Here is a 26724-nt window from a genome sequence, read left to right as displayed (position 1 = left end):
TATCAAGAACCTGGCTTGCTGCAGTCCATGGGGTTGCAAAGAGTTGGATACGACTGAGCGACTGAACTGAACTGAACTGAAGAACCTCAAAATAAGTTGTACATCCTTTGATCTTATAATCCCACTTCCAAAGAACCATCAAAAGGAAAGAACTAGAAAAACAAGCTAATTTAATTAAGGATTTTTCAACACAATCTATTAACCTAGTAACTAGCTCAGCATAACAATGAAATGACTATAGTGTCCATGCACACATGAAAAGTAAGATTACAAGGAATGTTTAATAATATGGAAAATGCTTAGAAAGGAATGTTATATTACCGAAAAAGAATTATACGCAACTCTTTATAGTGTGGTTTTAAATTCATTTAAAAACTATGTACATATACATACTTAGGAAAACCTAAGGGCGTTTTCTTTGGGTGTTGGGAAAGTGTTGGGAAAGTTTCCTTTTCATTATGTTTTTATATTTTTATCCTTTAGTTAATGAGTGTGTACTTCTTTTATACACACAAAAGGAAGTTATTTTCAGAAAAAGCTAAATTGATAAATAAAATGAAGGATATAAACTGGTTGATTTCTGAGTGTTCTTGTAAACCACACATCTGTGATTTAGATTACATTTTAGAAAAAAAAATTGGCAGAATGAAGGAAGCAAAACATTATAAACAAAATCAATACATATTTTATTGATTTAATAGAGTGGAATTTGGAAGTGGCCTGCTTGCCTTGAGGCCTTTAAACTGTGCCTGTAGTGTAAGGAGTTGGAACACTCAGATGTGGGTAGGCAGGATATCTGCGTTAATTAAATGCTCTTAAAGTAACAGCTACTTCCTTGAGAGAACATTGCCTCCAGTGAAACTTTAACTCCTGCGATAGCCAACTGTTGCTGTCCGGGACCATAAAGGAAATTGTTTAGCGTTTGCATACTGTAGGAAAAAGACCCCAGGAATAGTGAAGCAATAGCGGAGTTTAAGATTTTGTTGTAATGCCAAGTGGTATAATATAGCAGTTAAGTGCACAGGTCCTGCAGTCAGTAAATATGGGTTTTAATTGCAAGGACACAGACTTGAGTCAAGCTCATGACCTTGGGTGAGTAACTTAACCTCTTTTACTTCATTTTCCAAATCTATAAAATCATTGCTTTCTAAAACCACTGTTGGAGTTAAGATAACGTATACAAAGTCCTTTGAACAATACCTAATCCATAGTAAGCACTTAATATAAATATTGCTTTTTTATGTGATTATGAAGTCACGTCCTTAACTCATGGTTTATTTATCTATAAAATCAGCATGATAATAGTAACTATTTGTAGGTTTGTTGTGAGAAATAAATGAAAATAAACATATAAAGAGTATGTCTCAGTGCTACTATATATATACACACACACACAGAGTAAGCAAAAAGTACTAGTTGTTAAAAAATGAGAAAAGACATTCAACCTTCCATATCTGTACATTTAAGACATTCAACCTTCCATATCTGTACATTTCGTATGTATGAATTTAGCCAATGACTGAAAATATTTGAAAAAAAATTCCAGAAGTTCCCAAAAAGCAAGCTTTGAATTTGCTGTGCACTAGCAACTATTTACACAGCATTTACATTGTATTAAGGTATGATAAGTAATGCAAGACAGGGAAAGAGACACAGATGTGTATAACGGACTTTTGGACTCAGAGGGAGAGGGAGAGGGTGGGATGATTTGGGAGAATGACATTCTAACATGTACACTATCATGTAAGAATTGAATCGCCAGTCTATGTCTGACGCAGGATGCAGCATGCTTGGGGCTGGTGCATGGGGATGACCCAGAGAGATGTTATGGGGAGGGAGGTGGGAGGGAGGTTCATGTTTGGGAACGCATGTAAGAATTAAAGATTTTAAAATTTAAAAAATAAAAAAATAAAAATAAAAAAAATATATGGGAGGACATTGCATGGATTATATGCAAATGCTATGCTTTTACTGCCAAAATATTGACTTTCTCTGCCCAGTGAACCTGAATAAATCCTCTGCCAACTGAGAACACAGCAGGCTAGTTCCTCAGGACTGTGCCTCTTTTCCTTGGGGAACTGAGAGACTTCATCTAGCCTGGGTCTCCTGGTCTTAGGGTAAATGATAAGACTCAGACTAATAAAGTGAAAGTGAAAGTCGCTCAGTCTTGTCCGACTCTTTGCGACCCCTTGGACTATACAGTCCATGGAATTCTCCAGCCCCGAATATTAGAGTGAGTAGCCTTTCCCTTCTCCAGAGGATCTTCCCAACCCAGGGATAATGTCTTGCCTTATTCTTCTTGCTTTGTTTCAAAACCATCATAGCTGGGGGCAGGTAGCCAGGTAATTGTGTCCCTTTGTCTCTGGTTTATTGTGCTGCGGCCTTCTTTCTTAAATGCAAAAAGAAAGAAAACTACAAGGGGTGGTCTGCGGTAAAGGTAAGCACCAGGTGCAGGATGTAACTAGCATAGAATTAAAGAATAATGGAGAAGGAAATGGCAATCCACTCCAGTACTATTGCCTGGAAAATTCCATGGACAGGGGAGCCTAGTTAGGCTACAGTCCATGGGGTCGCAAAGAGTCGGACACGACTGAGTGACTTCACTTTCACTTAAAGAATAATAGGTGCAGAATGTAGCTCCTGCGGAGTTAGGGGGCCAATAGGTGGAGGATGTAGTTTACACGGGGTCAGATTTGTTGTTCAGTTGTTCAGGCATGTTTGACTCTGAGACCCCATGGACTGCAACACACCCGGTTTCCCTGTCCTTCATCATCTCCCAGAGTTTGTTCAAACTCACGTCCATCGAGTCAGTGATGCCGTCCAACCATCTCATCCTCTGTCGTCCCCTCCTGCTGCCTTCAGTCTCAGCGCCAAGGTCTTTTCCAGTGAGTCAGCTCTTTGCATCAGGTGGCCAAAGGATTGGAGCTTCAGCTTCAGGGTCAGCTGAGTTTTGAGAAAAGCAAACCTTGTTGTAGGCTACAGATTAGGAACACTTAAAGTAAAAATTAAGAGTGGGCAGTCCTGCTCACTGTTCTTTATCTTCTTTGTTCTCAGGAGAGAAAAGAAAGAAACACTCATTCCTCTTTTTTCCTTTTCAGTGCAACAGTGTCACTCGGGACTTGATCATCATCCTGCAGTTTGGTGTCTGGGGGCGTGGGGGTGGGACCTGGAACCAACCTCCACGGACACAGAGGGACAACTGTACTAAACATTGTTGAGAATAAATGTTAGAAGTCGCAATCTATTTCTTTCTTCTCCAGTATTCTATTCTCCCTTTCTGAGAGAATTCTCTCTGGAAAACCCATGAAGGGTAAGATTGCTAAGGATCCTCTACCCTTGTGGGATCATCGAACAATTAAAACTCCATCTGAGATGATGAGCTTCTTGAAAGAGAAGAAACCAGCTTTGTATTTGTGTTTTCTCAGGACTTTTTTTGGGCTTCCCAGAATCCACCTGCCAATGCAGGAGACACAGGGACTCAGGTTTGATCCCTGGGGTCTGGAAGATCCCCTGGAAGAGGAAATGGCACCCCACTCCGGTATTCTTGCCTGGAAAATTCCATGGGCAGAAGAGCCTCGTGGGCTACAGTCCATGGGGTTGCAAAGAGTTGCACAAGGGCTGATTTTGTAGTGGCTCAAAAGCAGCTCTCTGATGGAGGAAATGGAATAAGATCGTGAGGATAGAGTACAGAGCATTTTCCCAGGTTGCCAGAGCCCTGATTCTCCCAGGCTCTGCTGCCTCTGGCTATGACCTCAGGCCAGCTTTAGATTGACTCCTAGTTGCTTATAATCAGGAGCAATTAGACTTCTTTTTCTCTCTCAAGGGAAGGAAGGTCCAAGCAGGTGGTGGATCTGAAGTCCTTGGTAAAGTTTGTCTAATTCTTAATTTTCTCAACTATAATGCAAAAGAAGAGAACTGCTTTCTCTGAGTTTAGACAGTTAAGTTTTTCCCTGGGGGCAGTTCTCCTGATTTCCAGTTCATTGTTCCTGGCTGAATCAATTTTTGTCACATATGATTCAGAATCATTTCAACTGTTCTATTGATAATTATATTCAGCTATGAGTTTGTGTTTTAAACTTTTATCCTTGATTTGTATAAATTCCTTTGAAAATTAATATGAGTGAAATCATGGTTTCAAAAATTCTTTGTAAGTAATTCCATGTTGGCTTCTATGTTCCTTCTCACTGACGTCTTACCGATTTTAATGGAGAGTAAAAGTCAGAAGATCTAAACTGGTCTTCTTAGCCTTCTAGTCAAAGATCTCAAAATCTCTCTATGTTTTAGTGAGTGGGAATGGATTGATCATAAGTTGGCCATTTTTTACTCAAAATGCTACTTCTCTATCAGTTTCTTTTCTTTCTTAAACACTTTAGGGTACTTGTAGGATCTGAAGCTGTGAGTCATGAGGTAATAACTTCAAGTACAGGGAAGATAAAAGGTTCTGTTGTTTATAGCATTTTTAGTTGGTTGGTAATAACTATCCAGAGTGCTGAGAAGGATATCAGGCTTGTAGGAGCTCTGCAAATAGCACAGCAAGCCAGCAAATATGATGTTATAGCCATGCGTTCCGGGAAACAAACTCACTCAGAAGGACAATGCAGATAGCGAAGTGCAGTTTATTACACCGGCGGGCCCAAGGCAGAGTCTCCTCTTTGCCAAGGACCCCGACCAGCATTTGTGAAAATCTTTTATACCCCATGTGTACGTATCTGAACCCACCACTCCAAATCCCTTGAGACTTACATAAACCAAGGAAAATACAATCCCAATAACTCCATCATTCACGTGCTATGTGCTCATGTGCTCAAACAGTCAAACAATTAGCCAATAATCAATAAACCCGAGGTTACACTCTGATAGATACAGAAAAATTTATGGCCTGTCTGGAGGAAGGGGTGATTAGTGTATGTTTTCTCTTAGGCGAGGAGTAACCTGGATACGATCTTCAAGGTTCCTCTGTCTGGAGGGGGGTCTTATCCTTCTGTTGCTGTTTTCATAGGCACTAAACACAGAGTTCAGAGTCCATTGGAAAGGTGGCCGAGCATGATCAGCATGAACAGGCCTAAGATGGAGTCCAGGCCCTATGAATTCCTTCTTCAAAGATAGATTATTGATAATGTTTCTGTGTTGAGCAGATATGGGGGAAGGTGCTTATATTGTGCAGGTATCATTGTAAAATTATTCAGAAGAGCAATAGTAAATATGAATCTCTTCAAGGCACATCATTAGCATTGCCCATCAAGAATTTCCATTCCAAAGAGAGCCTGAAAGGATAGCTGGGATCCATTTTTTTTTCCTTGCTATGCACAGATTATCTCAGATACATATGAGGCCAACATATGATATCAGCATATTTATATCAACATGGAGCATACACTCTCTGCTGATTAAACTGAATGTGTAATTATGAAATAAACTGTTGTTCAGTTGCTAAATTGTGTCTGATTCTTTGTGACCCCATGGACTGTAGCATGCTAGGCTCCACTGTCCTCCAGTATCTCTCAGAGTTTGTTCAAATTCACATCCATTGAGTCGGTGACACTATCTAACCAGCTCATCTTCTATGCCCCTTCTCTTTTTGCCTGCAGTATTTCCCAGCATCAGTCTTTCCAATTCCTCTCTACCAAATTAAATGTTACTACATCATTTTCTTCTGTTCAGGAAATTTACTAAGAAAGTTTGGGTAGAGAAACCTTTCTGAAATTTTGTAAGGAAGAACTCAGAGCAGGGTGGTTTTCCCACTTTGCAAACATCTTTGCACGTTTTTGTTGGCTCGTACAGGTATCTTTAGAATACATGATTCCACACAAAGGAAAAAAGGCAAGAGTGGGAAATGGCTTGTAAGAGCATCATTGATTTACAAGGTAACATGAAGGTTGTGAAATACTGAGGAGCAGCTGAACTGTACAAGCAGGCAGACAGAATTTGTTTCTATTGCAGCATCAAATTAAGTCCCTCTGGCGAAAAGTCAGTTAGTTTATAAGAGTCCTTATGGTATCTGGCCACTTTTCTGCTTCCCCTAGCAAAAATGCTCCCAGTCATTCTGCTGACTCTGAGGTTGCCCACTTCAGTGATCAGAGCAAGCTGGGGACAGATGGGTTCTGAGGCTCTGACTCGGCCCTATGTTGGGGTCAAGAAATGGAGTTCTCAAGATGTGTTGTTAGGTTTCCCACTGGGCTGTTGTCCTGTAAATGTTGGCTGCCTCTGGACATCACAGTTTTGTACCAGAGATAAAACAATACTACCATTTTATTTGGTGGAGATAAAACAAATTATCATCTCGGAAATCTTGCTTGATTCAGAATCCTAATTTCCTTACTATTGTTCTATGGGTTTTTGTTGTTGTTGTTGTTATTTACTTTTTTTTTTTTTTGGCCCTTTTCTTCTATGTTCATCCAAATCTTTCTCTCTTTCCCTTCCCCTGCCACCTTCTTCAAGTAAAAAATCGGAGCAATACTTTCCATGTAATACCTACATACTTGGTTTTCTCAACACCAAGAGAAAAATATAAGAGCAAAATTGAAATATGAATAATACACAAATATAGCATACTCTTTCTGATCTGTATTGTACCTAATTTGGTAGCCCAGTTGACTGAAGGATGCATTTTGTTTGATTTTTGAACTTGAAAATTATTACTCTTGCACTCTTCATTACCCCCTAATGGTGTTACTTCAGGTTGTTTCTGAAATATTAGGATTCAGTGTTTTACTACTATCTCTGTCTTAGGACTCTGAGGAAGAAAAAGAGAAAATCTGAATGTCAATGGAATATATTTTATTTGACATATACTGAACTTTATTCTGCTGCCTTCACCCAGGACCAAGTTCTGCCATTCTTTTTTTCTTGAGACAAGCTTTGCTCTCTTATTCCTTTGACATATTTTGTAATAATAGTGTTACATTTACATGGGGCTTTGTAATGAAGAAAATATTTCCAAATGGACTATTTCATTTGGCCTCTCTGGGACACCAGAAGAGGCAAGATGGATGGCCCCATTTTTGAGAGAGGAAACAGATGTTCATAAAAACCAAGGTAAGGATCCAGATCTTCGGATTCATGTCTACCCTTCCTACATCACTGTGGCGCAAGGAGCCACAGAAATAGATTTACTTTTCTTTCTCCCTTTTCTCTTCCTGGTAGATGAACATTAGAATCTTGGTTTCTGACATTATTTTCTGATTAAGGATTTACTATGATATAGTTAGAGAATATGGAGAAGGCAATGGCACCCCACTCCAGTACTCTTGCCTGGAAAATCCCATGGATGGAGGAGCCTGGTGGGCTGCAGTCCATGGGGTCGCCAAGAGTCGGACACGACTGAGTGACTTCACTTTCACTTTTCACTTTCATGCATTGGGGAAGGAAATGGCAACCCACTCTAGTGTTCTTGCCTGGAGTGTCCCAGGGACGGCGGAGCCTGGTGGGCTGCCGTCTATGGGCTCGCACAGAGTTGGACACGACTGAAGCGACTTAGCAGCAGCAGTTAGAGAATGAGTTATTGCCCCACATGCTGTTAGGTAAGAAGTTATAATACTTAGCTGATTAGTGACTAAATGAAATTATTATAAGAGAAAATCTTGAAGAATAAGGTGATTATTAACTGTAAAAGTTCAGTCACAAATAATGAAATAAACCCCAAATAATAGTGGGTAGCTCAGCTGGTAAAGAATCCACATGCAATGCAGGAGACCCTGGTTCAATTCCTGGGTCAGGAAGATCCATTAAGGGATAGGCTACCCACTCTAGTATTCTTGGGCTTCCCTGGTGGCTTAGCTGGTAGAAAATCTGCTTGCAGTGCAGGAGACTTGGGTTCGATCCCTGGATTGGGAAGATCTGCCAAGAAGGGAACAGCTTCCCACTCCAGTATTCTGGCCTGGAGAATTCCATGGACTATCCATGGGTTCGCAAACAGTTGGACATGACTGAGTGACTTTCACTCACTCACTCACCCAACAGTGGCTTAAACTGGAAAGCAGTTTACATTCCCTGTCAAATAAAATTCTGAAAGAATAGGCTGGTATGGTGACTTTGCCTTGCAAATGCTCCGAACACCCACACTCCTTCTGGCTCACTGCTCTGGTAGCCTGAGGTGTGGTTCTGTTTCTTATGTGCAAGGCAGCCTTCTCAATCTGGGCAACAAAAGGGAGAGAAGCATAAAGATAAACCCAGGAATAAAAAGGAAGCTCTTACCTTCATGAGGGAAGTAAAAATGAGCAATATAAATAAGCAAATGTATTATGTTAGGTGGTTATCACTGCTCAGGGAAAGGACCTGGGGATGAGAGCATCATAATTTTAATGAGATAGGTGTGGCCATAGCGTCAAGGTCCCATTTGACAGAAACTTTGAAGGGTGAGGTAGAAAGAGGGATGTCTAGGGGAAGAATGTTTGTGCCAGAGGGAACCGCAGATGGAAAGGTTGATTTTGGTTTGTTTGGAAAAAAAGCAAAGATGCTAGTGTGGCTGAAGGGTGAGCAAAGGGAAGGCAAACAGGAGATGAGAGAGGTAAGGGGGAAAACAGATTCCATGGTAAAATACCTTCCTGGCCATCACAAGGCCTTCAGCTTTCACACTAAGATAAGAAGTCGTTGGAGGTCTAGGGCAGAGAAGGGATGTGATATAAGTAACATCTAATGGGAACCTTGGCTGCCATGCTGAGAAATGCCTAAAGGGGAGGCAAGAGGAGAAGCAGGGAGGTCCAGTAGGATGCTCCTGCAGTCCAGCGGAATTGCTGGTGGCTTGGACAAGTGTGGTAGCAATGGAAACAGTGAGAAATATTTGGATTCTTGATAGGTTTTGGAAAAAAGTGAACATTAAATTTACATTGCTGTACTAACGCATTACTACAAACAGTGGTTGAAAACAACACAATTGATTATCTCACAGTTTTCACTGGTCAGAGTCCAGGCATGGCTTATCCTGGTTCTCTGCTTCAGGTTGTCATCACACTGAAATCAAGGTGTCCATGGGGGTCCCTTCTTATTCGGAGGCTTGAGTCAGGAAGAACCTTCTCCCAAGCTCATTTAGGTTGTTGGCAGAGTTCGTTGCCTTGTGACAGCAGAACTCCTAGGGGCATGCTTCTTTAAGTTCAGCAGGAGAGCCTCTAGCCCACTGGCTAAGAGAGTCTTAGTCATGAGAATGACATCCCATCACCTTTGTTTTATTCAGTTGGTTGGACATATCATTAGTTCTGGGGAGGGAGGGAACTTCTGTGTACTAGGAGGCTGGAATTATTGGAGGTCACCCTAAGGTCTGTCCACCACAATGAACAAACAGTTTTATTTGTTTATTTACTTAGATGTGTGATGCAAAGAAGAGAACAAATGAAAACCTGAAGTTGCATTTACTGAGATAAAGAAGACCCAGGGAGGGGAGATCAAGAGCTCAATTTTGGCTACAGCAACAAAAACAAAATACTGAGCTGGCTGTTACACATCCACAGGTTGCTGTGTCCTTCTCCAGGGGATCTTCTTGACCCAGAGATCAAACCTGTGTCTCTTAGGTCTCCTGCATTGGCAGGCAGGTTCTTTACCACTAGCACCCCTTTGGGTGTGTTCACATGCACCCACAGGAAGATATCAAATAGTTGCATGTATGATCTAGAATTAAGGGAGAAGGTGAGAGATATAAATGTAGGACTCATTAGCCACATTTAAAATAAGTGGTATTTAAAGCCAAGGAATGAGGTTGCTAGGGAATTGAGAGTAGACAGAAAACAGGACTAGACCTGGAGGTCCCCAACATGAAAAAGCCAGAGAGTCTACAGAGAAGCAGGAAAGAAGGGAGATGAGAAGGAAGAAGAGTGTCTGAGAGTATAGAGTCCTTGTAGTATCCTTTTTAGGTTGATTTAATTCATTTCAATCTCAGAAAGCCAAGTTTTTTTTTTTTTTTCTTTTACCTTTCAGTTTGGGGAGATGCCTACCCACCCTGCTAGCTCTTTCTCTCTGAATGCACTGCCTTTTAGAATGCCCTTACATGTCAGAGGTTAATGGAAACAAGTTGTGAAAGTTCAACAAACAGTTTGCATTCTTGCCCAAACAAGCCAATCTAATTCAGCCTGAGAGTGTACAACATGGTCAGTGGGAGGGTGGTAGTGTTTTATTTTGGGACCGACCAAATAGAAAACAGGCTGCTCTGTGAAGCATGTTACCCCTGGTGTCAGGTGACACAGATCAGGCACTACCTCAAAAGCAAAGGCTTAAAACAATGACAAGAGAATGAGCCTTCTGTTAATATCCTAGAAGTGGACAGGACAGGCCTTTCTGTCTATACCTTCTGACATTTATTTCCGTGTACAGAAATCATTAAAAGTATTAAAACGTAAGACCTTTCTATGGGCATAATGAACTATCCTTTTTTCACCTAATCATATATTGGAGTTAAAGATATGTTTCAATACCATTTACTTTGGGTTAAAATCATTTCTGTTCTTATAGGACACAGAGAAAAAAAAATCATGAAATTCTAAGTGGTTAAAATAGAAAAGAGGACTCCACTTGTGCAAATTCAGTACTTTCTATGTAATTAGCATTGTAGATGATGTATAAATGCACGTACATCTGCCGTGTCATTAGCTGTGTATGTTGAAGCTCTGTTGCTCAATTCCTAGTGCTTGTTACACCTAAAACAAAACCCCGAATGTTCACTTAGAAAAAAATATCTTTTCGCCAATTTCCACTCAAGCATTTCTTAGGTGTCTTCATTGCCTGGCAAAGTGTGCACAGGTGACAAATTATTAAGCCTTTTTAAAAAAAAGTGAGTAGCACTGATTCAGAAATAATCATGTTTCGAACAGGGGACAATTAATTCTATCAGCTCTCTTGCACAAATTTGGTTACAGTCCTCATCTATCAAGTGAGGAAACAGAAGCAGAGTTTGACAACTTTCTCTGAAAGCAGGGGGAGCAAACACTGCCCTTGGCAGTGAGGCAGGCTGGCTCTTGTAAGACCACACAGCTGACATCCTGGTGGGGACCCGCGGAGTCCGGAAGCAGGAGTTACCGCCAGGGAATGAAATGACTGCATTGCTTTTCACATGGGCCTGGAGGTCAAGTTAGTTTATTTGTTTTTAATTTAGCTGAAATTATAGGCTGGTTGAAAGATTCCTTTGACAGTGGGGGTCTTTTGAATGAGTCACATAAACTTTTGGTTTCTCTCTCACTTTCTTCCAACCCCTTGTCCCCTTTGCAGGATTAAAAAAGCACTTGGGAGGTATACATTAATCTTGCTGGTGTTGTCAGAAGTGATCAGCGAGTTTTATTAAAAGCTCTGGGACTGCCTGAAAGACCTCCTTGTCTGAGTTTGAAATGAAAGGGACATGTTAAGATCTTGGGGCACGTTGTAGGACCCTTCTTCCTGCCCCTTGGACTATGAGCTGACACCCCTGAAGGAAGCTGAGAAGCCCCCCTTTGTTGAAGGGATTTTCCTGGTGAATGGAAACGACTTGGCCCCTGTCGGCATGAGCTCTCCGAGCTGGGGTGGGCTTGGTGCCCTGCTCCTGCTGCTGCTGCTCCCAGGCTGGGCCAGCCCCACCTTTGTCCGTGTTAACCAAGGGGTCAGGGTGATGAAGGGCAGTTCCGCCTTCCTGTCTCAAGATGACCTGAAGTTCACCATCCCCAAAGAGAAAGATGCCTGCAAAGTGGAAGTCGTGATGAATGAGCCAATAACCCAGAGGGTTGGGAAACTTACTCCACAGGTAGGTCATATCTGAGATTTGCTATTTAGTAGTGTGTATATGAATCTGAGTATGTGAGAATGTAAGGGGAGGAGGGCAGAGAGGAGAGAGAGAGAAAGATAAAAGGTCTTCCTTCAAGCTACCAGAGGTGAGTGCTGTTAAGAAGTTCAGATTTGAAATAGTGGAGTTGCAATTGATGGGCATAATACTGAATTGTTTTTTCTATGCAAGGTGAAACCTGTTAAAATTTTTTTGAGGTATAACTGACATACAACATTAGTTTCAGGTGTGCCAGGTAATGATTTGATATTGGTCAAAACTATTTTTGAATGTTCTTGACTGACTGTGAATTACAAAACCAACGGGAGTTACTCCTGTTTATGTTAACACCTGTGGTGGAAGGCTGGTTCAGACTTATGGATGGATGGATTTTTAAATGAAAAATACACAAATTGACAAATCTTTCCAATTTATCCTCTCTATTGAAGATAATGAATGTAAATCTTACTAAGGTGAGGGAATCAAATACCACTCATTTTAGGTACATCAGCACTCTGAGAAACTTAGGGGGGAAACAGAGGAAAATGGGGACAGAGAGAGAGAAAATGAAAACAAGGCCAGCCTTCCAAGGGTTGGAGTGGGCAGTCTCCTGTGTAGTATGATATGGTCAATCTCTATGGGACTATTACTGCCCAGATTATCTCACCCTGGCCAGTCAAGGTGCCTTTGGATAAGATGTCAGGGTTCCAGGACAATTTTAGGACACACTTGTACTGCAGAATAGCAAAAATAAAACATGAAGACATTTTTATCTATTACCATCACTCAAACAGTCCCTTGAATAATGGAAGAGATCTGGAAAAGAGATGTGAAGATACTTTAAATAGTCACTGTTCTTCAAAAATGTCTGCATATATTTTTTTCCATTTAATCATGGTCTTGGAGACCTTGTCATTTAAGGGTATTCTGTGCTGAATCCTTTTGAAGGGTAAAGAGTTATCCTCTAATTCACTGGGTTTAGGAAAGCCCCAATTATCAAATATTTGTTTAAAGTAAAAATTTTTCTCTATACACAGTAGAATATCACTTCTGATCTTATTACTTGTTCTTACTGTGGTTTAACTTTCCTCTCAATGCAAACAGTTTTGAGAATATTCAACACTGGATGTGACTACTTCTTCTGGCAAAATACATCATTTCTATTTGCTGAACTGTGAGCATTAATGTTCTTTCTATTTAGCTAAAAATAAAAAATCCATCAACTTATTCAAAAGTGATAACAGATGTTGTAAAGAAGAACTAAAGAGACAGAGATAGGGGACTTCTTTGGCAGCCCAGTGGTTAAGACTTTGCTTCCAGTGCAAAGAGTGTGAGTTTGACTGATGAAAGAAATCAAAGATGACACAAATAATGGAGAAGTATACCATGTTCATGGATCAGAAGAATTAATATAGTGAAAATGAGTATAATACCCAAAGCAATCTATAGATTCAATGCAATCCCTATCAAGCTACCAATGATATTTTTCAGAGAACTAGAACAAATAATTTCACAATTTGTATGGAAATACAAAAACCTTGAATAGTCAAAGCAATCTTGAGAAAGAAGAATGGAACTGGAGGAATCAACCTGCCTGACTTCAGACTATACTACAAAGCTACAGTCATCAAGACAGTATGGTACTGGCACAAAGACAGAAATATAGATCAATGGAACAAATTAGAAAGCCCAGAGATAAATCCACACATCTATGGACACCTTATCTTTGACAAAGGAGGCAAGAATATACAATGGAGAAAAGATGATCTCTTTAACAAGTGGTGCTGGGAAAACTGGTCAACCACTTGTAAAAGAATGAAACTAGAACACTTTCTAACACCATACACAAAAATAAACTCAAAATGGACTGAAGATAAAAATGTAAGACCAGAAACTATAAAACTCCTAGAGGGAAAATAGGCAAAAAACTGTCTGACATAAATCACAGGAGGATCCTCTATCACCCACCTCTCAGATTAATGGAAATAAAAGCAAAAAGAACAAATGGGACCTAATTAAACTTAAAAGCTTTTGCACAATGAAGGAAATTATAATCAAGGTGAAAAGACAGCCTTCAGAGTGGGAGAAAATAATAGCAAATGAAGCAACTGACAAATAATTAATCCCAAAAATATACAAGTAGCTCCTGCAACTCAATTCCAGAAAAATAGATGACCCAATCAAAAAATGACCAAAGAACTAAACCAACATTTCTCCAAAGAAGACATACAGATGGCTAACAAACATGAAAAGATGCTCAACATCACTCATTATCAGAGAAATGCAAATCAAAACCACAATGAGGTACCATTTCATGCTGGTCAGAATGGCTGCTATCAAAAAGTCTACAAACAGTAAATGCTGGAGAGGGTGTAGAGAAAAGGGAACCCTCTTATACTGTTGATGGGAATGCAAACTAGTACAGCCACTATGGAGAACAGTGTGGAGATTCCTTAAAAAACTGTAAATAGAACTGCCATACGACCCAGAAATCCCACTCCTGGGCATACACACCAAGGAAACCAGAACTGAAAGAGACACGTGTACCCCAATGTTCATCGCAGCTGCTGCTGCTGCTGCTGAATCACTTCAGTCATGTCCGACTCTGTGTGACCCCATAGACGGCAGTCCACCAGGCTCCCCCGTCCCTGGGATTCTCCAGGCAAGAACACTGGAGTGGGTTGCCACTTCCTTCTCCAATGCATGAAAGTGAAATGTGAAAGTGAAGTTGCTCAGTTGTGTCCGACTCTTAGTGACCCCATGGACTGCAGCCTACCAGGCTCCTCCACCCATGGGATTTTCCAGGCAAGAGTACTGGAGTGGGGTGCCATTGTGTTTACAATAGCCAAGACATGGAAGCAACCTAGATGTCCATCAGCAGATGAATGGATAAGAAAGCTGTGGTACATATACACAATGGAGTATTACTCAGCCATTAAAAAGAATGCGTTTGAATCAGTTCTAATGAGGTGGATGAAACTGGAGCCTATTATACAGAATGAAGTAAGTCAGAAATAAAAACACCAATACAGTATCTTAACGCATATATATGGAGTTTAGAAAGATGGTACTGATGACCTAAATGCGAGACAGCCAAAGAGACACAGATATAAAGAACAGTCTTTTGGACTCTGTGGGAGAGGGCAAGGGTAGGATGACTTGAGAGAATAGCATTGAAACGTGTATATTACCATATGTGAAATAGATCACCAGTCCAAGTTCAATGCATGAGACAGGGTGCTCAGGGCTGGTGCACTGGGATGACCCTGAGGGATGGGATGGGGAGGGAGGGGGGAGGGGGCTTCAGGGTGGGGAACACATGTACACCCATGGCTGATTCATGTCAATGTATGGCAAAAACCACTACAATATTGTAAAGTAATTAGCCAATTAAAATAAATAAATAATTCTTTTTTAAAAAAGGAGTGTGGGTTTGATTCCCAGTCAGTGAGCTAAGAGCCCACATTGCACATACCTCATGCCCAAAAAACTAGAACATAAAAAGCAGAAGCAATAAATTCAATAAAGGCTTTAAAAATGGTCCACAGTCACCCCGAAAAAAATCTTAAAAAAAAGACTGATACATACTAGCTCAAACTGACATCTCTAGGTATTCCACTTACCTCCCTATGGTTATATCTCATTCTGAAACACATCAGAATTCTATGGAGAGCTCTTGTGTTGGGAGTATTGCTTATGATATTGTAACTAAATGTCTCCTTCCAGTTTCCCATGAGCTTTTTCTTTTATCAGTCAGTGATCTTCAGATGGGCATCTAAACAGTGTTAGTTTGTGCTAATGGCCCCAGGTCACACTTGTATTCCCAAGTGTGTAGTAATTGCAACATCTCCCCACTTTCTCCAACATATAACTTCTGCTGGAAGGTGTGTTTGATTGAGGTCTATAAGTTAGGGGAAAGGTAGAGGCCTGGGATGGCTCGTGCCTGGAGCCCTGATGCACTAAATGTGATAAGTTGCTGAACATGAATAGTCTCAATAGCAGGCAGTGGAGCCCTCACTACAGGCACTGGGGTCAAAAGCAAAACCTTGGGGTTTTGTGGGGCAGCAAATAGGACCCTAATCCTACATGACCGGGGTCCTTGATAGAGCAGGGACTCAGGGCTGTATGGAAAAAAGTGGATGCCTCATAAAGACTGATAATTTGATAATGGTTCCAATAAATATATTTTTTTAAAAATTGTTCAACATTTATTTAGAAGTAAAGCTGACTATTTTGTGAGGGAAGAAGAGAGGGAAAATTCCCCCTGTAGTGCAGAGATATTAAGCTCTGGCCTCAAGCATTCAAAAACAGTACCCTATTATTCCCCAGATTCTCCCTCCTTAGAAAGCATTTTGAGGAGAATCTACTGTGACTTAAACCTTTGTGGATATCCTGTCCCTCTCTCCATTCCAAATAGCCTATGACTTCTAAACACATATAGCACTTTCTATGAGAATAATGAAAAAGTCATAAATTTAGTGATATTTTAATGGTGCTCATCACTTGGCCAGTTCTGAGGCCCTGGAGAGCAAAAAGGGATCCATGTGAGCAGAAGTAAGCAAAACACTTATTTGGTCACAAGAATCAAGGATTGTAGGAGATCTCTAAGTCATCTCCTTTTCAAACTTTCTCTGATTTTAGGGCAAAAATCCATTATTAGAAAGACGATGTGGAACAAAAACAACATACCTGTCTGGTTTAGGAAAGTCAGCATTGCAAGGCAAAGGAACAGGGCTCCATACATCCCCAGAGGGTCCCCTAATGTGCTGTGGCTCATTAAAGGATCGTGCTTCAGTGTATGCATATCCAGAGGTACCTCTGACATCTCAATTCTCATCCAAGAATCCACCTGCCAGTGCAGGACTGAAGACTCAAGAGATGTAGGTTCGATCCTTGAATCAGGAAGATTCCCTGGAATAGGAAATGGCAACCCACTTCAGTATTCTTAACCTGGAAAATTCCATGGATAGAGGAGCCTGGTGGGCTATAGTCCATGGGATCACAAAGACTCAGACACGATTGAACATGCACACACGAAGTAAATATATTTATTTTCTTAAAATGTGGAGTTTCATTACCTTCTGGACAAACATTAGAGCTTTGTACTATCAAGAAATTTGTCTATCTGGAAAAGCTTTTTCAGATCACCAGGTGATCTTCCTATTTTCTTATTGTGATAATTTGAACAAAACCAAAATTCCTAAGTGAAAGGTGATTTTTTGAGGAATATGTCCCTGTTTTTAATCCTGGCAGATGCCGTTCTCTCTAGGGATTTGTGTCTTATGGAGTTTTTGAAATTAAGCATAACCTTGTGCATGCATGCGTGCAAGTGCACACACACACAAACACACAATGTATGCATTACTCCTCAATAGAGGTGAAAGCAAGCTTATGTGGGCCCATTCCTAGTGAGATGACTGTATTAACAACACCCTGCTGTGTAATGAACAGTTTCATGTGATTTGCACAGAAAATGTTTTGTTTAACATCTGTTCAATTAGTGTTTTCATTTCATTACTGAAGTTTGTCTTAGGACCAACAGGTTCATTTTCCTATTGGATATTTGGAAAGGAATTCGCTTGGTGCATTCCAGTACCTTCTGTCTAGATAACCCTCTTGATATAGTCAATTAGAGAAGGTCAATGGTGATATGTTTTCCTCATGTTTTAGGATAAGACTTACCCCCACACAGCATTGCTCACACCTGTCCCAAAGCAAGAAATTTCCTGGGTGGAAAAGCACCACAGTTTAGTGCTGAGCTTGCTCTTTTGAATAGGAAATATAGCAGTAAGAAAATCTCTCTCGTTTGAACCAGTTTACTGTCATTAAAGTGAGTAATGAGTTAGGAATGTGTGACAATTTAATTATAAATTGTAATTGAAAAGCAGTTGGAGTGGAAAAAAACAAAGCTAGACAGTAATTAGAAAAGGATTTAACTCTCCTTTGTTTTGGTTAGTAAATTTATGGACAATTATGGTTGTCGCCTTTTATAAAAGGAAAACATATCATGAAACATAAAACAGATGTTTCTTTTAACAAAGCAGATTGTCTCTTTATTACCATGACTATTTGTCAATGATATGGGGAAGGTCTTTCCTTTATCTCCTTCCTTGTTGTCAATTAAAAAGAGGAAGCGAAGATGTGTGTAGAACAGGAATGCAAATAAATGATCTCCTCTTCTACAGATGTCTTTGCTTCCTTTTTCTGACAGTAAGGAAGGAGATAAAGAAGAGACCTTCTGACTAGAGTACAGTCAGAAAGGATTATGTTTTCTGTAAATGTGTGAGGCTGTACTTAGGCACAGGCTAAGTAGCATGAACTCAGCAGTGATGACATGTAAATACCTCGAGAGTATTTCTTAGTACTCTACCAAGTCAGACTGTACAGAATGAGTGTTATGGTGTGATTGGAAGAGAAAATTCTTTTAAGAAATATGACCCCAGAATATAACAATTGGCAATTTCCCTAATAGTTCTGAATTAGGTGGTGCAGTTAATTATAACTCTGCTTGAAGAGAGAAAATTGCCTTGACGTTGCTGTTTGTCACACGAATCACTTCTGTTATTACATAACTAGTAACCACAGTCTTTTGCAAGTAAATGAGAAACTACTGTGGGTCTTGTTTGGCTTTGATCAAACACAATAGTGTCCATAGTAAGCAGCTTCATCTTTAAATATAAAAACACTATTTGGAAAGGAAAGCAATAAAAGGAGAAGAAAAAATACACACAGAGCTAATATAGCATGTTGGTATGTGGGCTAAGACGTGTCTTTCCCTGTGTACATACAGGTATACTTCCTTAGTTGCTATAAACCCCTGAAAGGTATTGGCTAATAATGTTTTAAAAAATGGAACCATATTTTAAATATACTATAAAAAGATAATTATTTAGAGATCATCACTGCCTAATTTATCTGCTTCAGTTCAGTTCAGTTCAGTCGCTCAGTCATGTCCGACTCTTTGCGACCCCATGAATTGCAGCACGCCAGGCCTCCCTATCCATCACCAACTCCCGGAGTTCACTCAGACTCACATCCATCGAGTCAGTGATGCCATCCAGCCATCTCTTCCTCTGTCATCCCCTTCTCCTGCCCCCAATCACTCCCAGCATCAGAGTCTTTTCCAATGAGTCAACTCTTCACATGAGGTGGCCAGAGTACTGGAGTTTCAGCTTCAGCATCATTCCTTCCAAAGAACCAGACTTTCATAATTTAGATATTCTCAAAACAGACAACAGCTATATAAGCAGGATGGTCATGGACATGGGGCTGCGTAGGGGTGTTGGTGGTTAAAACACTCACATATAGGAAATTCTCTGGTGGTCTAGTGGTTAGGACTCTGCTTCCTCTGCTAGGGGTATAGGTCCTATCCCTGTTCAGGGAATTAAGATCCAGAGAATTAAGATCCTACTCAACAAAACATATATATATGTACATAATGCTAAGAGAACATAATTTCTCCAGGCCATACTTTACTACTGGAAAAACTAAAAAGTGTACCAATGATTTTCACATATATATCCCTTTCTTCTCATGAACTAGGTCTTTGACTGCCATTTCCTTCCCAATGAAGTAAAATATACTCATAATGGTTGCCCAATTCTTGATGAAGACACAGTGAAGCTTAGACTCTACAGGTAAGTGGCACAGGAGCGTTCTTCATTCTTTGTCAGATAACCGTTCTGTGTGCTTCTGTTTCTTTGGATAAGTATTGCTATGGTGGGAGTTACTAGATTTCAAACAAGTAAGTAATTAGTAGTAGGAACTGGAGACCTGAATGGATGAGGCAAGAATTGTAGCACCCTTTCAGTTACTTTTATTTATATCCTCTTCCTTGGGGTTTTTCTGTGGAATTATTAGCCTTCTCCTGTTTCCCTTTAGAGTTCTTGTACAGGTATCTCTGGTCATTCAACTCTCCATTTACGATTAAAAATGGAGATTACAACCTACAAATTTTTAATGAGAATTAGGAAGAAAATATATTCCAAAAGTGAATGAAATTCTTCATTTTGATTATCAACTACTTAGTTTTAAGAAGTGCAATATCTTCTATTTTTAAACACATGGGGATGACCCAGAGAGATGTTATGGGGAGGGAGGTGGGAGGGGGGTTCATGTTTGGGAACGCATGTAAGAATTAAAGATTTTAAAATTTAAAAAATAAAAAACTAAAAAACATATTATATTTTAAAAAGGTTTAAAACGATCAAAGTGATCATATAACCCAGCAGTTCTACTCCTAGATACATAAATGTACAAGAGAAATTAAAACATGTTCACACAAAAATTTGCACAAATGTTCACTGTAGCATTTTGTGTACATGTCAAAAAGTTGAAATAATCAGTCTGATGAATGAGTAAACAAGATGTGGTATATTTATACAGTGAAATATTATTCCGCCACAAAAGGATGAAGTACTGTTACATGCTATAACACAGATGAGCCTTGAAAATATTATGCTAAGTGAAAGAAGTCAGACATAAAGTGTTACACATTGTATAATTTCACTTATATGATATGTTCAGTAAAAGCAAATTCAGAAAGGCAGAAAGTAGATTGCAGTTGCCAGCTTTCGGGGATGGGGTGAATGGGGATTGACTGCTCATGGGTGTAGATTTTTATGGGGGGAGGTGATAAAAGTGTTTCTGGAATTAGAGAGCAGGATGGTTGCATAGCCTTCTGAAAATACTAGAAACACTGAGTTGTAAACTTTAAAAACGTAAAATTTTAGAATTATGTGAATTATATCTAAATAAAGAGTTAACTTAAAAATTAAGCTCATGGTTATGTTATTGCTCACTTCATAGAAGCAACTGAAAATTCAGTGTAGGTGGAGTAGGCCTTATATAGTTTTGTACTTGGCTTTTGTCACTTTTAAGAGTATTTGACTAAAATACAGCAGCATGAATTTGCCTTAAGTACTAGAGGAATACTAGTCTAGAGTTTTGTAGCAGACAGTCAATTATCCTGATCACCCATCATAGGTCGGGCTCATGCTAGGTAGGCTTAGGAAACAAAAGAATGAGGATAAATGGGCTGGTTTTCAGGGCCTGATGCAAAAGATGGCTAGAAAATTGTGACACATAATGACAAGCCAAAAGAGAAGCATGAAGCAAATGCCGTGCTCAGAAAATGAGATGGCACCCAAGGATTCCTTGGGAACAAGGCAATCAGCATATAGGGCTGTTTGATCTTCCTAAGACTTTAAAGTTAACAAAACTAATTAGCTTCAGAGAGCTTACTGATGAATTCTGGCTGTTCCCATTTCTTTGAGTTTCTAAAGGATGAGGCGGGAGGAGCAGCACAGATGAAGTACAGTTAGAGGACCTGTCAGTGTTCCTGGTCTTGAGGATTTAAAGTAGAACATTCAGAGGAGTTGGAGGCATAAAAGCAGAGAGCATGTTTATTGCCCTCTTACCTCATCTCTAGCCCTCTTGGTAAGCTACTTGACCTCTCTAAGCCTTAGTTTCCTCATCTGTAAAATGGAGTCAACAACACTACCATAGATTCCTGTGAAGACTGAATGATAAACTATTTGTAAGGAGTCTCGCATGTGCCTGGGCCATTATGAAAGCACATCAATGGAGAATCTATTATTGATGCACGACCATCACTTAAATTTTCTCCCTTCAATAAAGAATGACAGCCTGTCAATTTGCTGTATAACTCAGGGAACTCAAAGCAGGACTCTGTAACAACCTAGAAGGGTGGGATGGGGATGAAGCTGGGAGGGATGTTCAAGAGGGAAGGGATCTAGGTATGCCTATGGCTGATTCATGCTGATGTTTGGCAGAAACTAACACAGTACTGTAAAGCAATTATCCCTCAGTTAAAAATTAATAAATTTAATCAGAAAAAGAATGACAATCCATCCCTATTAGGTTCTGCAAATATCCAGAGAGTGTAGTTCCTAAGGGAATGAAGGGAATGGAGGTTACAGTCACCGATCACCCTTTACATGCCACCCACTGAGCTGAGCTTCCCCAGCTAGATTGCAAATAACTATTCTTGTAGTGGCATTTGTGAAAAGCAAAAAGGGCTTGATGCTTCAGAAGTCCCTCACCCCTTCACTCCTGAATTAAAAGTCAGTGCATACGTGAAAATATGCTCAACATCACTCATTATCAGAGAAATGCAAATCAAAACCACAATGAGGTACCATTTCATGCCAATCAGAATGGCTGCGATCCAAAAATCTGCAAGCAATAAATGCTGGAGAGGGTGTGGAGAAAAGGGAACCCTCCTATACTGTTGGTGGGAATGCAAACTAGTACAGCTACGATGGAGAACAGTGTGGAAATTCCTTAAAAAACTGGAAATAGAACTGCCTTATGACCCAGCAATCCCACTGTTGGGCATACACACTGAGGAAACCAGAATGGAAAGAGACACGTGTACCCCAGTGTTCATCGCAGCACTGTTTATAATAGCCAGGACATGGAAACAACCTAGATGTCCATTGGCAGATGAATGGATAAGAAAGCTGTGGTACATATACACAATGGAGTATTACTCAGCCGTTAAAAAGAATACATTTGAATCTGTTCTAATGAGGTGGATGAAACTGGAGCCGATTATACAGAGTGAAGTAAGCCAGAAAGAAAAACACCAATACAGTATACTAACGCATATATATGGAATTTAGGAAGATGGTAATGATAACCCTGTATGCGAGGCAGCAAAAGAGACACAGATGTATAGAACAGTCTTTTGGACTCTGTGGGAGAGGGAGAGGGTGGGATGATTTGGGAGAGTGGCATTGAAACATGTGTAATATCATATAAGAAAGAAATCGCCAGTCTAGGTTTGATGCAGGATACAGGATGCTTGGGGCTGGTGAACTGGGATGACCCAGAGGGATGGTATGGGGAGGGAGGTGGGAGGGGGGGTTCAGGATTGGGAACATGTGTACACCCGTGGCGGATTCATGTTGATGTATGGCAATACCAATACAATATTGTAAAGTAAAAAAAAAAAATTAAAGTACCAGACACCTAAAAAAAAAAAAAAGTCAGTGCATTAACTAGATTTGCAGGATACTCTTAAACTGCACACATGCTAGAGATGAGACTGAGATCAGAGCAGTCATTAAATGCCCATATTTATGATAGATTTGAGAGAAGGTGTTAAAAGGAGGGTCATTGGAAAGGGAAGTAACAGAAAAAGGAGTTGACACCAATTTAAGGAGAAGGGAAAAGAACAGGGAGGTGGGGTGTAGAGTATAAAGTAAAATCCAAACTCCCTGATACACAGATTGTGTGAAAGACAATCTTTAAGCTTCAAGCCAACTTAGTGCCCAAGTATCAGAAGAACCTGCACACCAGTAATGTTGCCTTTGCTCTGTTCTGCCCTCAGGTTTACTGAGACAGACACCTTCACGGAAACCTTTACCCTGCGGGTCTACCTCCTGGAACCAGACTGTAACATCATCCGCGTGAGTGATGATGCACTGGAGGTGTCTGAGTTCTACGGCCTGTCCCGAGTCATTGATAAGAACCTGCTCAGGTTTGATTACGAGAGGATGGCCAGCCTGGAATGCACAGTCAGACTGGACCCCGTGGGAACTCAGCTGCCAGCCCATGGCCAGTTGGTTCTGGTGGAGCCCCAGCTGGAAGAACCTCGTGGAGATCAGCCACATAGTTTCTTCCCTGAGTCTCGTATGATATGTTTTAATACTTATCTGGATGTTACTAAATCTGCCAGGTCTTAAATGGTCATCTTCCACAGTGACAAGGAGTTTTACTTAATAGGATTTGTAGCTGGCTGAAAACATAGATTAGTGGCTAAGAGTGCAGACTTTGGAAACAGAAAAACTTGGGCTTGAAAACTGCCTCTGCTGTTTACTTCCTGTGTGGTATTAGGTCAGTTTGTTAACCTAAGTGTCTGAAAAATGGTCAAGGATAGTGGCTGTTCCATAGGGTTGTATAAAGGTGAGAGTGAGTGAGATCACACACACACACACAAAGCAATTCACACAGTGTCTGGCTCATAGCAAGTGTTCAGTAACTGTCAGCTGTTATTATTAATAGTGAGTAGCAATAGCAGTGATAGCCAGAGTAGCTGGGGAATTTATTAGGTGTTATTAGACTTGAAGCAGGTTTGGGTTAAAGCTGGTAGGCAGGAGATATGGTTTAAATCAGGAAGAGTTGATGGAAAATGTTCCTCTTGTTATTCATTCAATTATCACATTTTGGGCACTTCCTAGATGCATATTAGTGTTCTAGAAAGACTGTGAAAGACCAAGAAATATAAGGGAAAATCATGGTCGTAGTCATACCTGGAATTTGGACAGTATGATGGGTAATGTTCCTCTTGTTATTCATTTAATTATCACATTTTGGGCAGCTCTTAGATGCATAATAGTGTTCTAGGCACTGGGGAAAGACCAAGAAATATAAGGGAAAATCATGGTTGTAGTCATACCTGGAATTTGGACAGTAAATTATAGCTAAAGACATGTTTGCCCATATGTCATCTCATCTAGTCTTTGCAGCCTTCTGGGTAAGAATAGAATACCCAGTCTTTACATCAGGGAAGTGTGCAAAAGGCCACTAACATAAGTGGCCTGTGCATATCATAGACGGTGCAAGAGTGAATAATACAGCTGGCAGAGACAAAAAGACTACGTACTGGAGAGATGACTGCAGATTTTAGTGGAGGAGATTAGGTTGGTTCAGGTGGTCAATGAATATTTGAAGAAAGGTTTAGTGAAAAGACAAAGCGGACCTGGAAAATAGGCAGAATTCAGAGGTGTTTAAGTGGGGAGTGAATTTCAATGAATAGAATATTCTAGCAGAGATTGCATGGTGGCGCTATGGAAATGGATGCTGTAAATACAGACAAGAGCAGGACTGTGGAAGGCCTACAGTGAGCCTATTTGTCAGAGGTGGTCCACCACCAGAAAATGCATTTTATATTTTTTCTCTCAAGCACTTTTGGTGGGTAAGGACCTTGTTAGATAATTGGTTGATTGTTTTTACAGTAAGGAAATGGCAGGTTTTCAGAATAATGACAACCCACTCAGTGAACGATTGGTGGAAACACGAGTGTTCTTTAGTCAGCGAGAGGGAATAAGTGTCTGTGGAAGGGAGGACAGGTTTTTAAAGGTAATCGCTAAGGTACAAGTGCCTCTCTTAATTCCCTGCTATGCATTCTAGAATTGAGGACAGAACTGAAGTGTCCAGGTGGCAGGTGTACCCTGGGACTGAAGAAAGTCGGAAGTCTCAAAGTGAGCTGTGAGGAGTTCCTGCTGATGGGGCTTCGATACCAACACCTGAGTTCCCCTTCTCCCAACATTGATTACTTCTCCATCCAACTGGACCTCACAGATAGCAGGAGTAAAATCACATACAAGGTAGAGTCTATGGGCTCATGTGTCTGGGTCCCCGGCTGAGAGCTGGTTCTCTGGGGTCACTTGTGCTGGCTCCCATGTCAGCGAGGGTTCCCATATGGTTGTGGGTGGAACAGCCTAATGACTCACTGGAACTGCAGGCTTGTTCTCCCAGTAAGTGCTTAAAACAGGGTTGGTTTTGCACATAATATCCATGTATAATTTCCCTTTTCTGGCAATCTTGTAGCTCTACCATTGCAACTTAGAAAGAACCAGAATCAGGTTACATGCTAACCTTTCTCTCCCTTTCCCTTCAATATTCTTCAGTTTCTCGTTTTCGCTTTTTTAACTCCTACTCTTTGATGCTTCATTTACCTCTTTATTAGACCCTCTTTTCATCTGTTGGAGGAAATCAGAGGGTCCATACACCCATTCAGCAAGGCCATAGGAAACTGGGAGAGAGGGAGTCCTCGTCCCACTGTGAGGGCTGTAGCAGGGCCATCTCCGTCTTCCAGTCTGTTTTAAATTCTCCTTGCCTTTCTTCCTCTTAATCTCTTCTTATTGAAATGATGACAGAAAGTGAAGTCAATCTAAGTGAAAGATTGGCAGGCTTCTCTACTAACTCAGGCACTCTGTAATGTGTTTATTTGGGAAGCTGAAATGACTATGAACCTGCTGAAACAGGTCAGGTTTTGTGCTGATTTAAGATGATCTGAGATGACATTTGTGAAAGAACTCCATCTTTCAGTCTCACTTCTTCCTCTGATTTCTCCTAAGAGACCCAGATGAATGTTGAACATTATTACCACAGGAATTAATAAAACAAAGAATGAGAAAGAAATGATTAAACAGGGTTGTAGTATTTTATAATTGAGAACTGGAAAAATTGTGAGGTGGTCTGGTCAAATTGATCAGGTAAATCACTTGGGGAAGTGAGATTTAAGAAGAGATTTAAGTCTGACGTTAATAGTTAGCCTGCCCTTGGGACTGGGTTGCCTGGGTTCAAATGTTTACTTAACTAGCTGTGTGATTTTGTACTCTATGCCTCATTTTTAAGGTCTTGCAATGGGCATAGTAGTACTTCTTATTGAGAGGATTTAATGAGGTGATGCTTACAAAGCTTGGCACAAAGCTGAACACATAGTAAGCTCTACACGTATTTTTTGCTAGTGAAAAAACTGATGTTTTTGGAAACAATTGGTTTAGCCCAAGCCCCTTATTTTATACTGGGGCCACAAAAATTGCATATCTTGACCATACATGCATGGATGAATCAAGACTAAACTCTCAGTCTCCTAACGATTAGTACATGTTTTCTGTTTGTTTTGACATGAAACTTCTTTGACATTTAATGCTTTTTTATCTCTGTAAAGAACAAAATTTAGAGCCATTTTTCTTCCTAATTGATTTTTCATCTTTTTCCTCATATATTGATATAGGGCTTTCTTTGTTGATATTTTCAGATTAGTTTTATTAGAAGTTTCCTCTCTAAAATGATCTTCCTGTATTATTTAGAATTTGCTTATAGCATAGTCAGTTTGGCATGTCATAAACAGATTCTTTTATGATTATAGTAATATGCTCAATGGCAGAGGCTATTTTTTTTAAAAAGCACAGAAAGAAAAAAGAAAATGGAACTAGGGTATTTCTTATATATATATATATAAATGTATGTGTATA

At 40.2% G+C, this 26724-nt stretch overlaps 1 protein-coding gene across 7 annotated transcripts in view; it reads left to right on the top strand.

The window, feature by feature from the left end:
• The window catches only part of FREM1 (FRAS1 related extracellular matrix 1), a 179727-nt gene that overhangs the window by 16069 nt on the left and 136934 nt on the right, over positions 1 to 26724 (top strand). For all 7 annotated transcript variants that reach the window (XR_011254372.1, XR_011254374.1, XR_011254373.1 and 4 more), the window contains exons 2-5: positions 11191 to 11695; positions 19256 to 19350; positions 23070 to 23371; positions 24872 to 25068. Coding sequence is in view for 2 of the 7 variants with exons in the window: in XM_069576602.1 (XP_069432703.1) it covers positions 11459 to 11695; positions 19256 to 19350; positions 23070 to 23371; positions 24872 to 25068 (831 nt within the window). In the remaining 5 variants the exon portion in view is untranslated. The remainder of the gene's footprint in view (positions 1 to 11190; positions 11696 to 19255; positions 19351 to 23069; positions 23372 to 24871; positions 25069 to 26724) is intronic.

This window comes from Ovis canadensis, chromosome 2 (assembly GCF_042477335.2).
Source record: "Ovis canadensis isolate MfBH-ARS-UI-01 breed Bighorn chromosome 2, ARS-UI_OviCan_v2, whole genome shotgun sequence".
In the NCBI taxonomy this organism is placed as follows: Eukaryota; Metazoa; Chordata; class Mammalia; order Artiodactyla; family Bovidae; genus Ovis; species Ovis canadensis.
Note: the sequence above shows the minus strand (reverse complement) of the source record. Positions and strands in the feature narration are given on the sequence as shown.